The sequence below is a fragment of the Trichomycterus rosablanca genome, chromosome 9 (assembly GCF_030014385.1).
Source record: "Trichomycterus rosablanca isolate fTriRos1 chromosome 9, fTriRos1.hap1, whole genome shotgun sequence".
NCBI classification, from domain to species: Eukaryota; Metazoa; Chordata; class Actinopteri; order Siluriformes; family Trichomycteridae; genus Trichomycterus; species Trichomycterus rosablanca.
Window position 1 is genome coordinate 1,946,221 of NC_085996.1, and position 20,558 is coordinate 1,966,778.

The window sequence follows — 20,558 nt, forward strand, 5'->3', positions numbered from 1 at the left end:
ACAAATGATATAAAAATATCACGTGTTAAAATTTCAGCTAAGCCCACTTGTTTCCTGTCTGTTGCAGCATCCGTGGAAGCAATTCTATCCACAAACAGCTCCAATTCAGTATTCTAATCAGGCCTAGAAGAAATAAGATTAGAATAATACAGTCACAAGGTTCACCATCTCCTGCAATTAGTGAAAAGAGCGTGGGATTAAGCACATTAAGGCATATGAGAATAATGTTTATTTTAGGGACTACAATGTAGTTTTTTATTCAATCACTGTTAAGTTGATAAGTGAAAAGTTCTCCTTTTAGTTAAAACAAAAACATCATTCAGCACCAACAGGGTTTAGATATGAGTAACCCTCATGATCACATGGTATAACTACAGCCTTTTCTGCAGCAGACAAAAAGAAAGTTAAAACTACTAAGTTATCACCATGAAATTGTACAAGGACAAAAACCATGGTCCACCTTTCTTGAACAACTTTTTTAGCTTCAGGTGTCCTTTGAATATGACTATGGGCTTTTAGGTCCAATGTCACATAACAGAGCCTCAAGAACATAAAAATAAAAAATATGGCACCAAAAAGAGCACAATGGCACCAAAAAGAGCACATACTCAGAAAAGTATGTCAAGTATGTAAATATCATTTTACCCTGAAAAAAAAATCATCATCCAAAAAATTTTTTTTTTTAAAGGTGTCTGAATTTTCCATTAAAACTAAATGCAACTCAAAATTAACTATGCTTGTGCCAAGGAATGTTAAAGAAGGCCTTAGCTAGATCAAAAACCATTTGCTATCATTTGACACCTGGCTGAGAATAGTTCACAGATTTTGGGATCCCAGATGCTCCAGAGATAACAAAATTTACTGCCTGTTTATTGCACTTAGGGATAAGTTTCTCTGGGGCATCATTTTTTTATTTTTTTTATTTGAAAACAATGTTAGCATTTAGCAACGAATGAAGAATGATCTGTAATCTAATTTTGGTTTGATTTGCACCGGTGCAGCCCCTTTTTCCAAATTTACATAATATTTATCTTTCCACTGACCTATCTTTGGTGTAATCAAAAAATGTGGCTAGTGGAATCACAGTCATTAAACACAAAACTGGCCAAACTTATTCCAAACGCGGTCAAAAACAATTATCCATGCATCGCTTCAATTTTACTGAAAAAACAGTACTGACTTCCATTCAGAAAAGGAAAAATAAAAATCTCCATCAAAAATTAGATGTACACTGGTCAATAAACCAGGAGCGCTCAAAAACTTAATCTGGTCCTTTATGCAAATAAGCAGTACAATGCAAAACATTTAAGTCTAATCCCACCAGCTAAAATTCTTTCCCTAACCAAAAAGTTTAATGATTATTTGTTTGTGTCAAAACATCAGCTACCAACTTCCATTCAGAACAATTAAGTGGACAATTTTGGCAAAATTTTCCCAGCTTTAGAAGAGATCAGACCCTGTCTTTTACAGAAATAGTGATACCTCCAGGCATTGTTTCCAATTTAATTCCAAAAGGCACACATAAGATAGCTCCCCATAAGATTCATAGGACAGATCGCAGAAATTAGGAACTGATGTTTTTAAACTCTTTGTTACTAAAACATATATGAGTAGAATGTTATGTTTTATGAATACATTAGTAGGTTGCTCCTAAGTTTATTAAAAATCTGAAATCTCTATACATGCTATTAGCTATCCAGTAGATACCTAGGTGTATGTATCATATTGGTATAATCACAATAAAATATTGGGTGGGTGTATGACTACTCATCTGTTGATCAGGTTGCCTCTTTCTCTGGACTCCAGCCCTCAGTTGTTGTAACCAGGTATAGTTTGTGCACAGTCTTTGGCAAAATGTCCAGTTAATCCACATTTGAAAACAGGCCATGTTGTCAATAAACGTTTGTAAGTCCATCCTGTATTGTTTTGCAATGTGACCTGTTCTGCCACAGGTGTAACACACAGCACTTGCAAATGATGATTTTCCTATTCCTCTGTCTCTGTTGCTTGGTTCAGTTCATTTAAGAAGTTTTTTTTTGTTTGTTTTTTTGTTTTTTCAGCAGTCCAATATCAATACTATGGACCTTTTCCAGTCGTTCAGGATAATTCTGCACAGTCTCTTTGTCCTCCTGTATGCAAGCTGTTATCTTTACTGGAAACACAGTTCTTATTCCTCCCAGTAGTCCTCTGACCACATCTCTGTACGTTCCATCATTGTCATACTCCAGTCTACGTCACTCATCCTCTTGAGCCTTTTCCTCAGGATGGTTATATGTGTCATTTCATCCCTGATATCAGCAATAGTCCATAGTCTGTTGATCAAAATCATATTTGCTGGACCAAAACTCCGTATACAGCAACTGAAGAATCACATTCACCTTTCCCATTTTGTCTGCCCCCACTGGTGAGTTTGTCATCTGCTTCCAAAACTGCAGGCCAGAACGTGTTGCTTGTGATGATAACAGCTGAATGTTAACGGGGAGGTGAAGTTTGGTTCTGTGGCTCCTCAGGATAGAATGCTGGGGGAGCTGACACTATTGCTTCTCCTGTATTTCCTCCATTTGCTGCTGGTTTCTTTTCCTGGTTCTTTCTCCTTCTGGCAGGGCAGGAGTCCAGATGAGATTTAACCTGTAACTTTTACTTAACACATAACTTGGTTAAGTTTGTCCCTACACTTTCTCTGTTCCTTCTTCTCATTTTCACTTTTTTTATACCGTCTTTTCTTTTCCCTACTTGCACATTCCTTTTATTTTAACTTAATTTGAACTCTTTTAGTTGTCTTTTACTAAAACCACCTTTTTCTTAAAAACCCATTTTCTCTGCCCACCTTGCAAAATGTAAAACAACATTTTTTTCATAGTTTTTACATAAATATAACACTAATGTGTGTACAGAATCTTAATTTAAACATGTATTTGTTTTTCCACAAACTTTTAAATTCCTTTTACTTTTACCCATTGTACTTCTTAAGTTCACCTGGACAGATTATTTAAACAATTACAACACAAACAACAAAGGCAACACTAGTATCTAACTCCTCCTACATCTTACTTCATCAAACATATGTTGCCACATACAACACAGACACACAAACACACCAGTTCAATAAACTGTTCAATTAAGTCACTCCCCTTCTCTTTTATATTTTGATTGATAGTATTAGTAATTAGTAATATTAATTATAGAATATTAATAATAGAGTAATCATTTAGCGCTATTATAAATAATATTAACATCACACCTTTATCATTAGTATCTGGACAGTACCGTAATTTCTATGCATTAAGCTAATACCTATGTATTTATATATTCCGGAATCTTCAGGTTCCTATAAACCTGGGAACCTCGTCTTAGAATCTTCGAATTCTTAAGTGAATTCGGAACCCTACACAAATTCTAGTTTGCACAGTCCAGAGAATAAATTATTCCAAAACCTTGTCTTAAAATCTTCGAATTCGTAACAAATTCGGATACCTTATTAAATTATTCCAAAACCTTGTCTTGGAATCTTCAAATTCGTAGTGAATTCGGTATCTGAAATAAAATAAAACAAATAAAAATATTCTAAAACCCTTGTCTTAGAATCTTCAAATTCGTAGTGAATTCGGTATCTGAAATAAAATAAAAAGTAACAAATAAAAATATTCTAAGACCTTTTTGTTGTCTCAGTTTCAACAAAAAAATGAACATTAGAACCTTAAAGAAAGTAAGACTCACTTCAGGGCTGTTGGAAAAAAGTACATAACAATGATGTGCATCTAAAAAAATAGAAATTATCTATATTCTTGCAATTCTTTTAGCACATTTTTTAAGATGAATAGCATCAGTCATGCTGTGGAACAAGTAAACCAACAAATGCATTTGAATAATAATGCTCACCACTAAAGAGCCTTTGACACAGCACTCAGAGCAAAGTTGGAGGATACCTATAAAGTACAAAATAAATTATATTATTTCATTTAAAATAATTTTAAACTTTTTTTTTTTTTAAACTAACTACTTCATAGAAATCAAGTAAATCTAACATCTAATCCACATTTCAATTTAGAGAAACACATTTGTGGTCTGTTTATATAAATTTCAAACATATACTTTTAAGTGTTAAATCATTACATTTACATTAAAATCTCAGTTCAACCACCAAGATTTTGTTCAAAATGAAAAAAAAAATTTACTCATCACAATTGCACAACCTTTGGAACAGCACTCAAGAGGCCAAACAATGGCACTAGATGAAAAAAACGTCTAAACGTCAAAAAGAATGTTATTTGTAAAGTAAAATAAACCATAGGAATATACAGTGAGACTCCATAAAGGCTTTTATAATGAGAAAACTGACCAACACCGTCTAAAGAATTATAATATTATTTAACTAATGAAGTTATCTCATATATATAAAGTCTATTTACACAAGCGTTAGCTTGTTTTACAATAGTAACGTTTTAAAAAAAAACTACCATTTATTACGGATTTTAAAAGAGAAGTTCTGTCACATACATTTTCAAAATCTAAAACACATTCCGTGCAGCATTACCGCATAATAAAGGTTTCATGGCTAAATTGGACCAGTCTGGTGGCCAATCTTCATTAATTGCACATTGCACCAGTAAGAGCAGAGTGTGAAGGTTCAATTAGCAGGGTAAGAGCACAGTTTTGCTCAAAATATTGCAATGCACACAACATTATGGGTGACATACCAGAGTTCAAAAGAGGACAAATTGTTGGTGCACGTCTTGCTGGCGCATCTGTGACCAAGACAGCAAGTCTTTGTGATGTATCAAGAGCCACGGTATCCAGGGTAATGTCAGCATACCACCAAGAAGGACAAACCACATCCAACAGGATTAACTGTGGACGCAAGAGGAAGCTGTCTGAAAGGGATGTTCGGGTGCTAACCCGGATTGTATCCAAAAAACATAAAACCACGGCTGCCCAAATCACGGCAGAATTAAATGTGCACCTCAACTCTCCTGTTTCCACCAGAACTGTCCGTCGGGAGCTCCACAGGGTCAATATACACGGCTGGGCTGATATAGCCAAACCTTTGGTCACTCGTGCCGATGCCAAACGTCGGTTTCAATGGTGCAAGGAGCGCAAATCTTGGGCTGTGGACAATGTGAAATATGTATTGTTCTCTGATGAGTCCACCTTTACTGTTTTTCCCACATCCGGGAGAGTTACGGTGTGGAGAAGCCCCAAAGAAGCGTACCACCCAGACTGTTGCATGCCCAGAGTGAAGCATGGGGGTGGATCAGTGATGGTTTGGGCTGCCATATCATGGCATTCCCTTGGCCCAATACTTGTGCTAGATGGGCGCGTCACTGCCAAGGACTACCGAACCATTCTGGAGGACCATGTGCATCCAATGGCGGTGCCGTGTATCAGGATGACAATGCACCAATACACACAGCAAGACTGGTGAAAGATTGGTTTGATGAACATGAAAGTGAAGTTGAACATCTCCCATGGCCTGCACAGTCACCAGATCTAAATATTATTGAGCCACTTTGGGGTGTTTTGGAGAAGCGAGTCAGGAAACGTTTTCCTCCACCAGCATCACGTAGTGACCTGGCCACTATCCTGCAAGAAGAATGGCTTAAAATCCCTCTGACCACTGTGCAGGACTTGTATATGTCATTTCCAAGACCAATTGACTCTGTATTGGCCGCAAAAGGAGGCCCTACACCATACTAATAAATTATTGTGGTCTAAAACCAAGTGTTTCAGTTATTTTGTCCAACCCCTGTAGTTATGGCTATATTGGCCCAATCCAATGTGCAATACTTGTCACTTATCACTTCACTTTATATTTAATATTTAATCTATATTTAATCTGGACCGTGTACTGTATACTTGGAACTGCACCTTCCTGCACTTTTACTTTTAATTCCATTCCATTTGGTTATTTTGTTCAATCCATCCTCATCATTTATAACTGCTCTGTAGCTATGCAGCAGTGGCGATTTCTCTAAGACTGCAAGGGAAGCTCAGCTTCCCCTAAAATGTCCAAAATTAAATGGTCAAATATGTACAGTTGTGTTAACATTTCATTGACTACAAATGCGTTAGAATACGTATATCTCGAGGATGAGTTCGTTCAGAATCAGCTAATTATCACAAATCGACTCGATTTTCTTAACTTAACTCATACATTCCCGTATAGATGCATTTGCCCACAGAAGCTGAGCGTCTCTTCACTTCTATGGGACTGCGTTGAGGTTTTTTTTTCATTGCTTCGAAACTCGCCGGTCATTGGATAAATGCCTCGATTTTGTCCCGCCCCCGGACGCTGAGCGTCTCTGGGGGTGAATGGAGCTGTGGGCGGGTGTGGACGCTGAGCTTCTGCAAGATGATTGGAGGATCAGTCGAAACGCTGAATCCCGTTTTGATTGACAGCTAGTTTGAGCGCTACACCGTCACTTCTCAAACTCAAACTCAGAAGAGGCTTTATTGGCATGACAAATAGGGACATTCGTATTGCCAAAGCAATACACTTCATTAGTCACTTAATCACTAGGAGCTTCAGTCCCATCGCGGATTTTGCAAGTGAAGTCGAAAGACAAACTGCTGTAACCCATTTCAGGCCATTTTCTTGTAAAAGGAACAGAGGGCAGAATTTATGTGTAAATAAATTGACAAATTTTATGATGTAAGCCGACAATGAGCTTCCCCTCTTTGAAAGACCAGCAGCCGCCACTGCTATGCAGTATATGTAAAACTCAGGTTACATTCAATCTGTCAAAGTGTTTGTACTTTTTTCGAATTTATATTGTTGTATTTTTTCTTTATAGTGTGTATTTGATTTGATTTGATGTACAATGCTACTGGGACTCTAATTTCCTTCGGGATCAATAAAGTATCTGTCTGTCTATCTATCTATCTATCTATCTATCTATCTATCTATCTATCTATCTATCTATCTATCTATCTATCTATCTATCTATCTATCTATCTATCTATCTATCTATCTATCTAATACCTGCTCTGTGGGGGTCCTGACCATTGAAGAACAGCATGAAAGGGGGTAACAAAACATGTAGAAACAAATAAACTACAGTCAGTAATTTTAGAACTACAAAGTGCTTCTATATGGTAAGTGGAGCTGATAACATGGACAGTGAGTGTAGAAACCAGGAGGTGATTTTAATATATTTATTCTGTTTGCTTTATCCTGGTCAGGGTTGTGGTGGGTCCGATTAATTGAGCAAAAGGCAGAAACACACACACACACACACACACACACACACACACACCTCTTTACTAGAAAATCTTTTCATTCTTTTATGTTTTAGTTTCTTTGTGTTTATTTGACTTTTTCCAGCTTCTGTTTTTTTTATAAGAATTAAAACCTAAAAGAAACCTGAAGAATCTCAGTATGAATGAAAGTCTCTGTTGTGAATGTTGGTTCGGATCCACTGCTGAGCTTCTGCTGAGCTTCTTCACGGTTCGATTCGATTCTCTAGATCAGAGGTCACTAACAGGCGGACCACGGTCCGGGTCCGGACCCAGAAGCTGTCCCATACGGACCCGGACCTATAGCCAAAACAGAAAGTTAGGATTTGAAACCTGACGGAGCGCTTCTATTTTAACCGGCGCAGCTTTTGTAGTCTTTACGGTAGCGGTTTAGCGGATGAGAACCAATCACTTGACACCACTCAGCCAATCAAGTCTGTGCATTCCAGCCGGTAAACACTGCGACTGCAGTGCAGACAGTTGAGAGAGTTAGAGGCGAGTTACATGTGAAAAGACGGTGGAAATTAAAAGAAAGATAGCGAATGTAGAAAAAATTAAGGGAGAGATACAGACAACTGTGCAGGAGAAAGTTGAGAAAAAGACGAGTGAGACAGGAGACAAATGGCGCTCTCCAAAAAAGAAACGTGTACAGCGAAATTACAGCATTTAATGATGGAGAGACTCATTTCTGTTCTTACTTCCCACTGGAACACAATTTATTGTCCGGTCCGGGTCCTCTCTGTGTGTGCATGTTCTCCCCGTGTCCGCATGGGTTTCCTTCGGTGCTCCGGTTTCCTCCCACAGTCCAAAAACATGCAAGTGAGGTGTATTGGAGATACTAAATTGTCCATGACTGTGTTCGATATAACCTTGTGACCTGATGAATCTCGTGTAATGAGTAACTACCGTTCCTGTCATGAATGTATCCAAAGTGTAAAACATGACGTTAAAATCCTAATAAATAAACAGACATTTGATTTGACAGTTATTGATAACATGCAGATGTTGATACAACTACTAGGCTACATTATACTATATTGTATATATGTTATAGTGGTTAAGGTACTGGACTAATAAACAGAAGGTTGCCGGTTCAAGCCCCGCCACCACCAAGTTGCCACTGTTGGGTCCCTGAGCAAGGCCCTTAACACTCAATTGCTCATTGTGTTCCGCTCATTGTGTAAGTCGCTTTGGATAAAAGCGTCTGCTAAATGCTGAAAATGTAAATGTAAATATCAATATATTTACATTATATATATATATATAGTTAAACATTTCGGACCTTCGCTTCAAGAAATTTTCTCTAACTGGACCCCTTTAAATTTTAGTTGAATACCCCTGCTCTAGATGATTGTGTGTAAAATCTCATCACAAACACGATTCCTACAACCAGCATTCATCTGACACCAGCTTTATTGATGGAGAAGAAGGGAAAGGGAAGAGAAGGAAGCAGCCGGCCGGAGATATTCACGTTCTCAGCTAGATCCACATCTCGTTTCAGAACCTGGGTAAGGAGCGGGCGTCACGTCTTCGGCTTTATTTGCTACGGAGCTCTGTTCTGCCCCCAAGAGGAAATGATTTAATTTTCCAGATCTAAGAGTTCCACAGGGTAGAAGACATGCTGAGCAGGTACATCAAGAATATGACGATGCTGAGATAACTGATGATGCTCTGTATGGGGTGGTGAAGCCAGAATCCTGGTACTGGAGGAGCCCAACATCTCTCAAGATGAAGCTCAGCTCACAAAGTCCCAGAATTCCTTCAGAAATCCAACACGAGGTGTTGAAGCCAGAATCCTGGTACTGGAGGAGCCCAACATCTAAGATGATCAAGCTCAGCTCACAAAGTCCCAGAATTCCTTCAGAAATCCAACACTTGAGGTGTTGAAGCCAGAATCCTGGTACTGGAGGAGCCCAACATCTAAGATGATCAAGCTCAGCTCACAAAGTCCCAGAATTCCTTCAGAAATCCAACACTTGAGGTGTTGAAGCCAGAATCCTGGTACTGGAGGAGCCCAACATGTAAGAAGATGAAGCTCAGCTCACAAAGTCCCAGAATTCCTTCAGAAATCCAACACTTGAGGTGTTGAAGCCAGAATCCTGGTACTGGAGGAGCCCAACATCTAAGATGATCAAGCTCAGCTCACAAAGTTCCAGAATTCCTTCAGAAATCCAACACTTGAGGTGTTGAAGCCAGAATCCTGGTACTGGAGGAGCCCAACATCTAAGATGATCAAGCTCAGCTCACAAAGTCCCAGAATTCCTTCAGAAATCCAACACTTGAAGTGTTGAAGCCAGAATCCTGGTACTGGAGGAGCCCAACATCTCTCAAGATGAAGCTCAGCTCACAAAGTCCCAGAATTCTTTCAGAAATCCAACACTTGAGGTGTTGAAGCCAGAATCCTGGTACTGGAGGAGCCCAACATCTAAGATGATCAAGCTCAGCTCACAAAGTCCCAGAATTCCTTCAGAAAGCCAACACTTGAGGTGTTGAAGCCAGAATCCTGGTACTGGAGGAGCCCAACATCTAAGATGATCAAGCTCAGCTCACAAAGTGCCAGAATTCCTTCAGAAATCCAACACTTGAGGTGTTGAAGCCAGAATCCTGGTACTGGAGGAGCCCAACATCTAAGATGATCAAGCTCAGCTCACAAAGTCCCAGAATTCCTTCAGAAAGCCAACACTTGAGGTGTTGAAGCCAGAATCCTGGTACTGGAGGAGCCCAACATCTAAGATGATCAAGCTCAGCTCACAAAGTCCCAGAATTCCTTCAGAAATCCAACACTTGAGGTGTTGAAGCCAGAATCCTGGTACTGGAGGAGCCCAACATCTAAGATGATCAAGCTCAGCTCACAAAGTCCCAGAATTCCTTCAGAAATCCAACACTTGAGGTGTTTAAGCCAGAATCCTGGTACTGGAGGAGCCCAACATCTAAGAAGATGAAGCTCAGCTTACAAAGTCCCAGAATTCCTTCAGAAATCCCACACTTGAGGTGTTGAAGCCAGAATCCTGGTACTGGAGGAGCCCAACATCTAAGAAGATGAAGCTCAGCTCACAAAGTCCCAGAATTCCTTCAGAAATCCAACACTTGAGGTGTTGAAGCCAGAATCCTGGTACTGGGGGAGCCCAACATCTAAGATGATCAAGCTCAGCTCACAAAGTCCCAGAATTCCTTCTGAAATCCAACACCACCACCACGAGCAACCAACAGTTCTCAGAAGCACCCGGAACTAGAGATGTACCGATCAGGGTTTTTGGCACCGATTTCGATCTCTAATCTTCTTTGAGGGTGATAGGCCGATAGCCGATTCGGATTGGGGGGGGGGTTGACGGGGGGTTTACTTTTTAAACTAAAGCAATTTATTTTTTCACCCACAGGAGACATATTTCATTAGTCTAACTGACCACACACGCAGGTTTAATGTTATCCAGTTCAGTCTGAAAAAAACTTGAAATAGGGAAACAGTGAAGATAAACCGGTGCCAAATGCTGCCACGTGTGTGTGTGTGTGTGTGTGTCTTTAAGAGAGACGATCTGTTCGCAGTATTGATATAAGTGATTCACGAGTCGATTCATTTTATGCGAAGCGTTTCTCTTCTCAGTTATCTCTCCGTGTTAATTAATTAATTAATTAATGTCGTGGTTTTAAATAAACACCAGCTACTACAGAACATTCTGTGTGACTCTCTTACATTAAAAAGCTTCATTAAACCGCTATTACCACAGAGCGGTAACCGAGTCAGAGTCGTTCTGTCTGTGGAGCTAAAAGTTTTCTGTCAGTCACTGCAAATGATCCTGAACTAACCAACTTAGTAACTAATAAACTTTTGCCTCCGATTGGCTCTGTAACGTTTTCTGCTCTCATCTACATCAAAAGCAAGAACCGCTTACGATTTACCAAAGTGAACCACGAGTTCATATAATGTGCTCATAGAATTGACTTAGATGGGGTCGGGTTGAATTATCTTTTTAAAGTAAATATTTCAATCGGCAAAATTCCATCGTATGTATGATGCACAACGTTAATTATGTTATTTTAGGTTGTAAAGTGCGATGTTTGTTGAATGGTGATACGATGGTTGGAGCTTTGTAGCTCAATGTCTGGATCAATCCACTGAGCTGTTAAGCTTAACATGGAGATGATGTTTGTATATCACACGATCGGATCTGCTGAATTTAGGAAATATCGGCCGATCGCATATTTTGATAAAAAATCGGCCGATTTCGATACATAGCCGATCGATCCTCCCATCTCTACCAGGAACCACAGACTCTGGTATCATGAGGACTTCTGGTACCAAGATGGAACCAAGTCTGTGGAACAGCGATCGTATCCTGCACAGAGAAGTTTAAGACAACCCCGACCCTAAGAGCACCGGAGAACATTCCGGTACACCGGAGCTCTCAACCACGAAGCTCTCAGCCAAGAAGCAAGAGGGAGCAAGAGGGAACAAGATGGACCGGTCCAGGTCTGGAGGGACCAACATGGGGCAGAACGCAGCAGTGCCAGGCGGATGGTAAAGGGAACGGCATTTTCACGTCGATAAAAGCTGAAGTCCTGAAGGTGAAAAAGCTGGTTTAAGTTCTGAATCTTCTGCTCCTCACCAAAATGATCTTACATGGAGAATTGTCTGAGAATGTGCTATATAGCTGAGGAGGGAATATCATTTGGGGGATTGTGGGGAAATTAGAGGGGGGAAACTTTGTTTGATCTCTTGTTGCAGATCCTCTTCATGGTCTGCCAGGATCTTCTGAAGAATCCCAGGATCTGGTCCTTCTTCTTCTTCTTCTTTTTCTTCATCTTTTCTGCGGTGCCTTTGGATGAGAGAAGAAGAATGAAACACGGTTTGGTGATGATGGTTTGATGAAGAACTGGATGTAGAGCCGTTACTCACAGATTGCTTCTTTAGCTGGAGCTTCAGCGGGCAGCTTCTTTACCGGCTGAACCAGGATCTTCCTGCAGGTTGGATCGATTTCTGGTATCGGGTCAGTCATGGTGGATTTCTCACTCTTCTCCTTTTGACCAAAAGTATCCTTGATCTCGTCCAGGACAGAGTTGGTCTGCTGACAGGAGGCCACATTAAGCTCCTTTGACATGATGCTGATGGTGGACTCAGGGCCCCTGACCTTCTGGTCCTTATTTTGAGGGACGTTGGTCACCTCGATCTTATCCAGGACGGAGTCGGTCAGCTGACAGGAGGCCACATTAAGCTCTTCTGACATGATGCTGATGGTGGACTCAGCGCCCCCAACCTTCTCGTCCTTATTTTGGGGGACGTTGGTCACCTCATCCTCATCCAGGACAGAGTCGGTCAGCGGGGAGGAGGCCACATTAAGCTCCTCTGACATGACGCTGATGGTGGACTTAGTGACCCCAACCTTCTCTTCCACACTATTGGGCAGGTGGACGTAGGTGCTCCCCAGTGAGTCCTGGACCTGCTTGGTAACGATCTCCATGTTTGATCTCTTGTTGAAGATCCTCTTCGTGGTCTGCCAGGATCTTCTGAAGAATCCCAGGATCTGGTCCTTCTTCTTCTTCTTCTTCATCTTTTCTGCAGTGCCTTTGGATGAGAGAAGAAGAATGAAACACGGTTTGGTGATGATGGTTTGATGAAGAACTGGATGTGGAGCCGTTACTCACAGATTGCTTCTTTAGCTGGAGCTTCAGCGGGCAGCTTCTTTACCGGCTGAACCAGGATCTTCCTGCAGGTTGGATCGATTTCTGGTATCGGGTCAGTCATGGTGGATTTCTCACTCTTCTCCTTTTGACCAAAAGTGTCCTTGATCTCGTCCAGGACAGAGTTGGTCCGCTGACAGGAGGCCACATTAAGCTCCTTTGACATGATGCTGATGGTGGACTCAGCGTCCCCAACCTTCTCGTCCTTAATTTGGGGGACGTTGGTCACCTCGTCCTCATCCAGGACGGAGTCGGTCAGCAGGGAGGAGGCCACATTAAGCTCCTCTGACATGACGCTGATGCTGGACTTAGTGACCCCAACCTTCTCTTCCACACTATTGGGCAGGTGGACGTAGGTGCTCCCCAGTGAGTCCTGGACCTGCTTGGTAACGATCTCCATGTTTGATCTCTTGTTGAAGATCCTCTTCGTGGTCTGCCAGGATCTTCTGAAGAATCCCAGGATCTGGTCCTTCTTCTTCTTCTTCTTCATCTTTTCTGCAGTGCCTTTGGATGAGAGAAGAAGAATGAAACACGGTTTGGTGATGATGGTTTGATGAAGAACTGGATGTGGAGCCGTTACTCACAGATTGCTTCTTTAGCTGGAGCTTCAGCGGGCAGCTTCTTTACCGGCTGAACCAGGATCTTCCTGCAGGTTGGATCGATTTCTGGTATCGGGTCAGTCATGGTGGATTTCTCACTCTTCTCCTTTTGACCAAAAGTGTCCTTGATCTCGTCCAGGACAGAGTTGGTCCGCTGACAGGAGGCCACATTAAGCTCCTTTGACATGATGCTGATGGTGGACTCAGCACCCCCGACCTTCTCGTCCTTATTTTGGGGGACGTTGGTCACCTTGATCTTATCCAGGACGGAGTCGGTCAGCTGACAGGAGGCCACATTAAGCTCCTTTGACATGATGCTGATGGTGGACTCAGCGTCCCCAACCTTCTCGTCCTTAATTTGGGGGACGTTGGTCACCTCGTCCTCATCCAGGACGGAGTCGGTCAGCAGGGAGGAGGCCACATTAAGCTCCTCTGACATGACGCTGATGGTGGACTTAGTGACCCCAACCTTCTCGTCCACACTATCGGACAGACGGACGTTGGCGCTCCCCGGCGAGTCCTGGACCTGCTTCATGAATTCTCTGTTAATGTAGATGGTGATGATCTCCATGTCGTCGTCCTCAGGCGTCGGTGTGGATTCTCTCTGGATCTCCATCTGATTCACCCAGGAGAAGAAATTTAATTCAGTTCTTTTATTAAAAATTCATTTCAAATCATTTCTGTTATTAATGCTGCAAAATTCTTTTGAACTGATTAAATATCGAGTCTGAAATGAATTCACAACACTGGTGATGTTGTGGATCAGTTTTTATTATTTATTCTTTTTTATTTCATATACAAATACTAAAACGTCCTGAAACGTCTCATTTATTACATTCAGATAAGAGCTGAAACTGTCAAATGTTCATTAGATCAGATGAAATGAGATATTAGATTATTTTAGATCAGATATTTTAAGATTACATGAGATCAGATTAAATAAAATGAGATGAAATGAGATATTAGATTATTTTAGATGAAATATGATGAGATTATATGAGATCAGATGAAATGAGATATTAGATTAGACATTAAATAAAATCAGATGGTTGTTTGTTCTCACCTCTCTCTCTCTCTCTCTCTCTCTCTCTCTCTCTGTTGCTTGTTGCTTCTCTGGGTGCAGAAGTAAAATGATGAACTCTCTCCCTCCTCCTGAAGGACCTGCAGCACCGCGATCAGGAATCATGTGACGTCACAGTAGGTGAAGCAGCCGCTCAGCGCAGGTGTGTCGCGTCACCGCACCGCTGCCAAGTCACGTGATGAGTTTAAAATAACGGTTTAAAAGTATTATGTATTATTGTAATAATTGGTTTTAAAGCGGCTTAAATCATCATGAAGTTTTAAACTAAGATCAGTAACTGGTTCCAGTGATCATTCAGCTCTGTACATCTCACACCTCAACACTGAGTGTAGGTTTAAACTCCTGCATGTCACGTTTTATAAAGCTTCTGTGGAATTTAGTTAAAGTTGCAAATGCTGCGAATTCTGAGAATGTACAGAGTAAAATGCACTGTTTATGTTTTATCTAAAACTATTTTATATTATAATTCAATAAACAAAATAAAACTAAAGGATATTTGAGCAAATCTTAGATCAGAACCGTCCTGCAGAAATCTCACACAGAGACGTGATTCCTCCCACTCTTATAAATGCAACTGACTTTATTTTAACAAAAAAGTGACATATTGCAGCTTTTAAACGAACAAATAAATAAATAAACAGCGTAAACATCAGTGAGTCTGTTCAGGAGGTTTAAAGCTGCAGTGTGGAACTCTTCAGGATTTGGAGAGTTGGAGACCCCCTGTGGAAGAAAAGCGCAACTGCAAGTGATTGATGGAGGAAAAAATGCTGCATCTAGATTTCTTTTATTTTTCATTTATTTATTCACTGTCTGTTTCACCAGTGCTTAATCCTGGTCAGGGTCGCAGTGGGTCCAATTCATTGGGTGAAATGTAGGAAACTTTTACCTGTTGTTTACTGCTGAAAAGAAAACAGCTCTGTTGTGATCAGATTGTTTAAGTATAATTAATTTAATTTTTAATATAAAATCTTTTAACACTTTAATGTTCCAGGTTTATAAGAGTTCTTTCCTGTGTTAAACCCTCACCGATGCTGCAGTCAGTTCCTCACAACAACCGCTTTTATTCACCTCCATTAAATCCCTCCGTCTGAACGAAGTGGGGTGACGGTAAAATATAAACATGGATCTAATAGCACTAGCACTATTGCTGATTGTAATGTTTAACCTGTAGCGTCAGCTGTTCCGTCATCCGGTAACCATCGGTGACCTGGGTATAAAATGTATTAAATAATGAACGAGTTCCACACTGCAGCTTTAACCTCGAACATCTTCACATCGTCTCACGTCACGTCCAGTTTTATGTTTAATTTTCTTTCAGCTTTTCACAATGATAAAACGCTGATGACAAAAATCTAGTAAAAATGGTGACGTTTGGTTTACAAACTTCGGTTTTTTTTAGTAAGGCAGGAGCCACGTTACTCATTTTACAGGTTGGAATATAAAAACAGGTACTTTCATTGCATCCATAATACAGGTTAATATATATACAGTGTATCACAAAAGTGAGTACACCCCTCACATTTCTGCAAATATTTCATTATATCTTTTCATGGGACAACACTATAGACATGAAACTTGGATATAACTTAGAGTAGTCAGTGTACAGCTTGTATAGCAGTGTAGATTTACTGTCTTCTGAAAATAACTCAACACACAGCCATTAATGTCTAAATAGCTGGCAACATAAGTGAGTACACCCCACAGTGAACATGTCCAAATTGTGCCCAAATGTGTCGTTGTCCCTCCCTGGTGTCATGTGTCAAGGTCCCAGGTGTAAATGGGGAGCAGGGCTGTTAAATTTGGTGTTTTGGGTACAATTCTCTCATACTGGCCACTGGATATTCAACATGGCACCTCATGGCAAAGAACTCTCTGAGGATGTGAGAAATAGAATTGTTGCTCTCCACAAAGATGGCCTGGGCTATAAGAAGATTGCTAACACCCTGAAACTGAGCTACAGCATGGTGGCCAAGGTCATACAGCGGTTTTCCAGGACAGGTTCCACTCGGAACAGGCTTCGCCAGGGTCGACCAAAGAAGTTGAGTCCACGTGTTTGGCGTCATATCCAGAGGTTGGCTTTAAAAAATAGACACATGAGTGCTGCCAGCATTGCTGCAGAGGTTGAAGACGTGGGAGGTCAGCCTGTCAGTGCTCAGACCATACGCCGCACACTGCATCAACTCGGTCTGCATGGTCGTCATCCCAGAAGGAAGCTGACGCACAAGAAAGCCCGCAAACAGTTTGCTGAAAACAAGCAGTCCAAGAACATGGATTACTGGAATGCCCTGTGGTCTGACGAGACCAAGATAAACTTGTTTGGCTCAGATGGTGTCCAGCATGTGTGGCGGCGCCCTGGTGAGAAGTACCAAGACAACTGTATCTTGCCTACAGTCAAGCATGGTGGTGGTAGCATCATGGTCTTGGGCTGCATGAGTGTTGCTGGCACTGGGGAGCTGCAGTTCATTGAGGGAAACATGAATTCCAACATGTACTGTGACATTCTGAAACAGAGCATGATCCCCTCCCTTCGAAAACTGGGCCTCATGGCAGTTTTCCAACAGGATAACGACCCCAAACACAACCTCCAAGATGACAACTGCCTTGCTGAGGAAGCTGAAGGTAAAGGTGATGGACTAAACCCAATTGAGCACCTGTGGCGCATCCTCAAGTGGAAGGTGTCATATACGGTAGTAAAAAATGTGTTTGCGCTTGTACGATGTTATTTACGGCAGTAGAGAGCCGAGGGCTGGGAGGGGAGATAAACACAAGGAGAGGGTTACCGAGACGGTGTGTGTGTATGCTGTTGCATGGCTGAAGCTCATTAATAAAAGTTAACCTGAGCAAAGTAAAGCCTCCGATCCTTTCCTTTACATGGTGTCAGAAGTGAAAAAGTAATGGCGAAATTCAACCCTCCGACAAACTTTTCTTTCGACAAGCCGAGTGAGTGGCCGGATTGGAAGCAGCGTTTCGTGAGATTCAGAACCGCTACTAAGCTGGACAAGGAGGATGGCGCTGTGCAAGTGAGTAGCCTGATATACGCTATGGGAAGCGAGTCTGAAAATGTCTACCGTTCGTTCGCATTTGACGAAGAGGGACACAGAAATGACTTTGACAGAGTGCTTGCAAAATTCGATGAGTACTTTGTGCCCAGGAGGAATGTAATACACGAACGCGCGTGTTTCCATCAGCGAGTGCAAAGACCCGGTGAGAAAGCCGAAACTTTTATAAGAGCTCTGTATGAACTGTCTGAACATTGCGACTTTGGCGCTAGTAGAGACGAGAATATTCGCGACCGAATTGTGGTGGGAATACTCGATAAAGATGTCTCACGGAGACTGCAGCTAATGAAGGACCTGACACTAGCACTGACCATCGAGACAGTCAGGCAGTCGGAGGAGGTTACTTCACAAGTCAGCATGCAGGGAGAAGCAACAGGAGTAATACATGAGGTCACGCACAAGAGCAGCAAATACACCAAGCACCAAGGTAAGCCAAAAAGTTGATATGATGGACAGTGTGGGAAATGTGGCAAAAGAAGGCACAGTAAAGATGAAAACTGCCCAGCGAGAAAATCCAAATGCAATGCATGCAGTAAAATTGGACATTGGGGTAGAGTGTGTCGAAACAGGAAAGCTGTGAGAGAGGTGACTGAACTAGAAGCGCAGTCATATTTTCTAGGGGCCGTGAGTAAGGCAGAGGGTTCATCAGAACAATGGGCTGTCAAGCTGCTGGTGGGCTCCACACCGGTAGAATTTAAAATCGACACTGGCGCTGATGTGAGCATCATTAGCGAGGAGGCCTACCACTCACTCATCCCCAGAAGACCACTAGAGCCTGCAAATATTCCATTGGATAGTCCAGGTGGTGAGCTGCAGTGCATAGGGCGAGTTCAGAGCACTGTGACCTATAAAGGAGAAACACACCCAATCACAGCATATGTCATCCGCGGGCACACTGTAAGCAACCTGCTTAGCAGACCACTGTCAGTGAAAATGAATCTGGTAAAAAGAGTAAATCAATTAGTGTGCAACAGAGGACATTCACAAGCATTCGGTGAGCATGGGACATTAAAGACTGAACCTGTAAAAATACAGCTGAAAGACAATGCTCAGCCATATGCAGTACATGCAGCACGGCGTGTACCTTTCCCCATGTTGCAAAAGGTCAAAGAGGAGCTCCAGAGGATGGAGAGAAATGGCATTATTGCGAGAGTGACGCAGCCCACTGACTGGTGTGCACCTATAGTGCCAGTCTTAAAGAAGAGCACAGGTAAAGTCCGTATTTGTGTTGATCTCAAGAAACTGAACGAGGCTGTAAAAAGAGAACAGTATATACTGCCTACTACAGAAGAGATCACAGCAAAACTAAGTGGAGCCACTGTATTCTCCTCACTTGATGCTGCCAGTGGTTTCTTCCAGATACCGCTGCACCCAGACAGCTGTAAACTAACCACTTTCATAACACCATTCGGAAGATTCAATTTCAAGCGTCTTCCATTCGGGATTACCAGCGCTCCAGAAATCTTCCAAAGAAAGATGAAAGAGACACTACAGGGGCTGTAGGGCGTTGAAGTCTTTATGGATGACATTCTAGTTTATGGAACTACAACAGAAGAGCGCGATCGTTGCCTGGAGATGGTGATGCAGCGCATTGAGACAGCTGGCATGAAACTCAACCGTGAGAAGTGCTCTATCAGGCAGAACCAGCTACGGTTCCTCGGACATCTAATTGACCAGTCCGGTATCCGCCCAGACCCCGACAAGGTGGAAGCCATTCGGCAGCTACCGCCACCTGCAGACGTGCAGGAGTTGAAAAGAATACTGGGAATGGTGAATTATCTAGGAAGATACATTCCCAACCTCTCAACTGTAGGACAACCACTATATGAGCTTCTAAAAAGAAACAAGAACACATGGACATGGGATCATGCACAACAAACAGCTTTTGAAAACATAAAAGAACTGCTGACGACTGCACCAGTACTTGCCTACTATGACGTAAACAAGCCCACTGCTATGCCAGCAGATGCAAGTAGTTATGGACTGGGAGGAGTTCTCCTTCAGCTCCATGGAGAGCAGTGGAAACCTGTGGCATTTTGCTCCAGACGCCTAACTGAAGCAGAAACGCGCTACGCTCAAATAGAGAAGGAGAGTTTGGCTGGCGTGTGGGCATGTGAGAGGTTCGACAGATACCTCAATGGACTGGAGAAGTTTAAACTTGTGACAGACCACAAGCCATTAGTACCCCTTATCAACAACCGCAGCCTGGACAATGTACCTTTACGTTGTCAGCGTCTTCTCATGAGGCTTATGAGATTTAACCCCATTGCAGAATATGCTCCAGGAAAAATCTGGTCATCGCTGACACCTTGTCACGCAGTCCGCTGGCTGCCATGGGGGTAGAATCCAAAACGCACAGTGAGGTAGCATGTTACGTGGCTAGTGTAATAGGGGGAATCCCTGCTTCTCCAAGCAAAATGGAGGAAATTAGAGCAGCTACATCCTTTGATGCTGAATTGCTGTCTGTCATGAAACTCATAAGAACTGGATGGCCTGAGCACTTAAGCAGCGTACCTGAGAGTGCAAGAGAGTACATCCAAGTGAAATCTGAACTGTCAGTTTACGATGGCCTTGTCCTCAGAGGGAGTAGAATTGTTGTGCCACGGCTGATGAGGAGCGAAATTCTCCAGAAAATCCATGAAGGGCACCAGGGACTAGTGAAATGTCGAGAGAGAGCAAATTCATCTGTGTGGTGGCCCAAGATTAGCAAGGAAATAAGCGAGCTTGTGACATCATGCCAGGTGTGCCGTGAACTGAAAAGAACACAACAAAAGGAACCTCTCATCTCTACAGCACTTCCTGAACGACCCTGGAAGAGAATTGCAATGGACTTGTGTGAGTACAAACACCATCAGTACCTGGTAATTTCAGACTATTACTCCAGATTTATTGAAATTTTACACTTGCCAA

General features: G+C 42.0%; 1 protein-coding gene across 5 annotated transcripts; it reads right to left on the reverse strand.

The window, feature by feature from the left end:
* Positions 1–7,195: 7,195 nt before the first annotated feature.
* On the reverse strand, positions 7,196–14,185 carry LOC134320256 (uncharacterized). 5 transcript variants are annotated; one of them, XR_010013628.1, is made up of 6 exons: positions 13,494–14,185; positions 12,874–13,413; positions 12,128–12,793; positions 11,838–12,047; positions 7,932–8,187; positions 7,196–7,533 (listed from the first exon to the last, which is right to left on the reverse strand). XR_010013628.1 is itself a non-coding variant. In XM_063001587.1 (4 exons), the coding sequence occupies exons 1-4, from the start codon at positions 14,122–14,124 to the stop codon at positions 11,920–11,922; spliced, it is 1,965 nt and encodes a 654-aa protein (XP_062857657.1). In that variant the 5' UTR covers positions 14,125–14,185; the 3' UTR covers positions 8,629–11,919. The 5 variants fall into 5 exon arrangements, 1 of the variants encoding a protein (XP_062857657.1); XR_010013626.1 differs by having other exon boundaries at positions 7,198–7,808; XR_010013627.1 differs by having other exon boundaries at positions 7,199–7,698.
* Between the last annotated feature and the right edge of the window lie 6,373 nt (positions 14,186–20,558).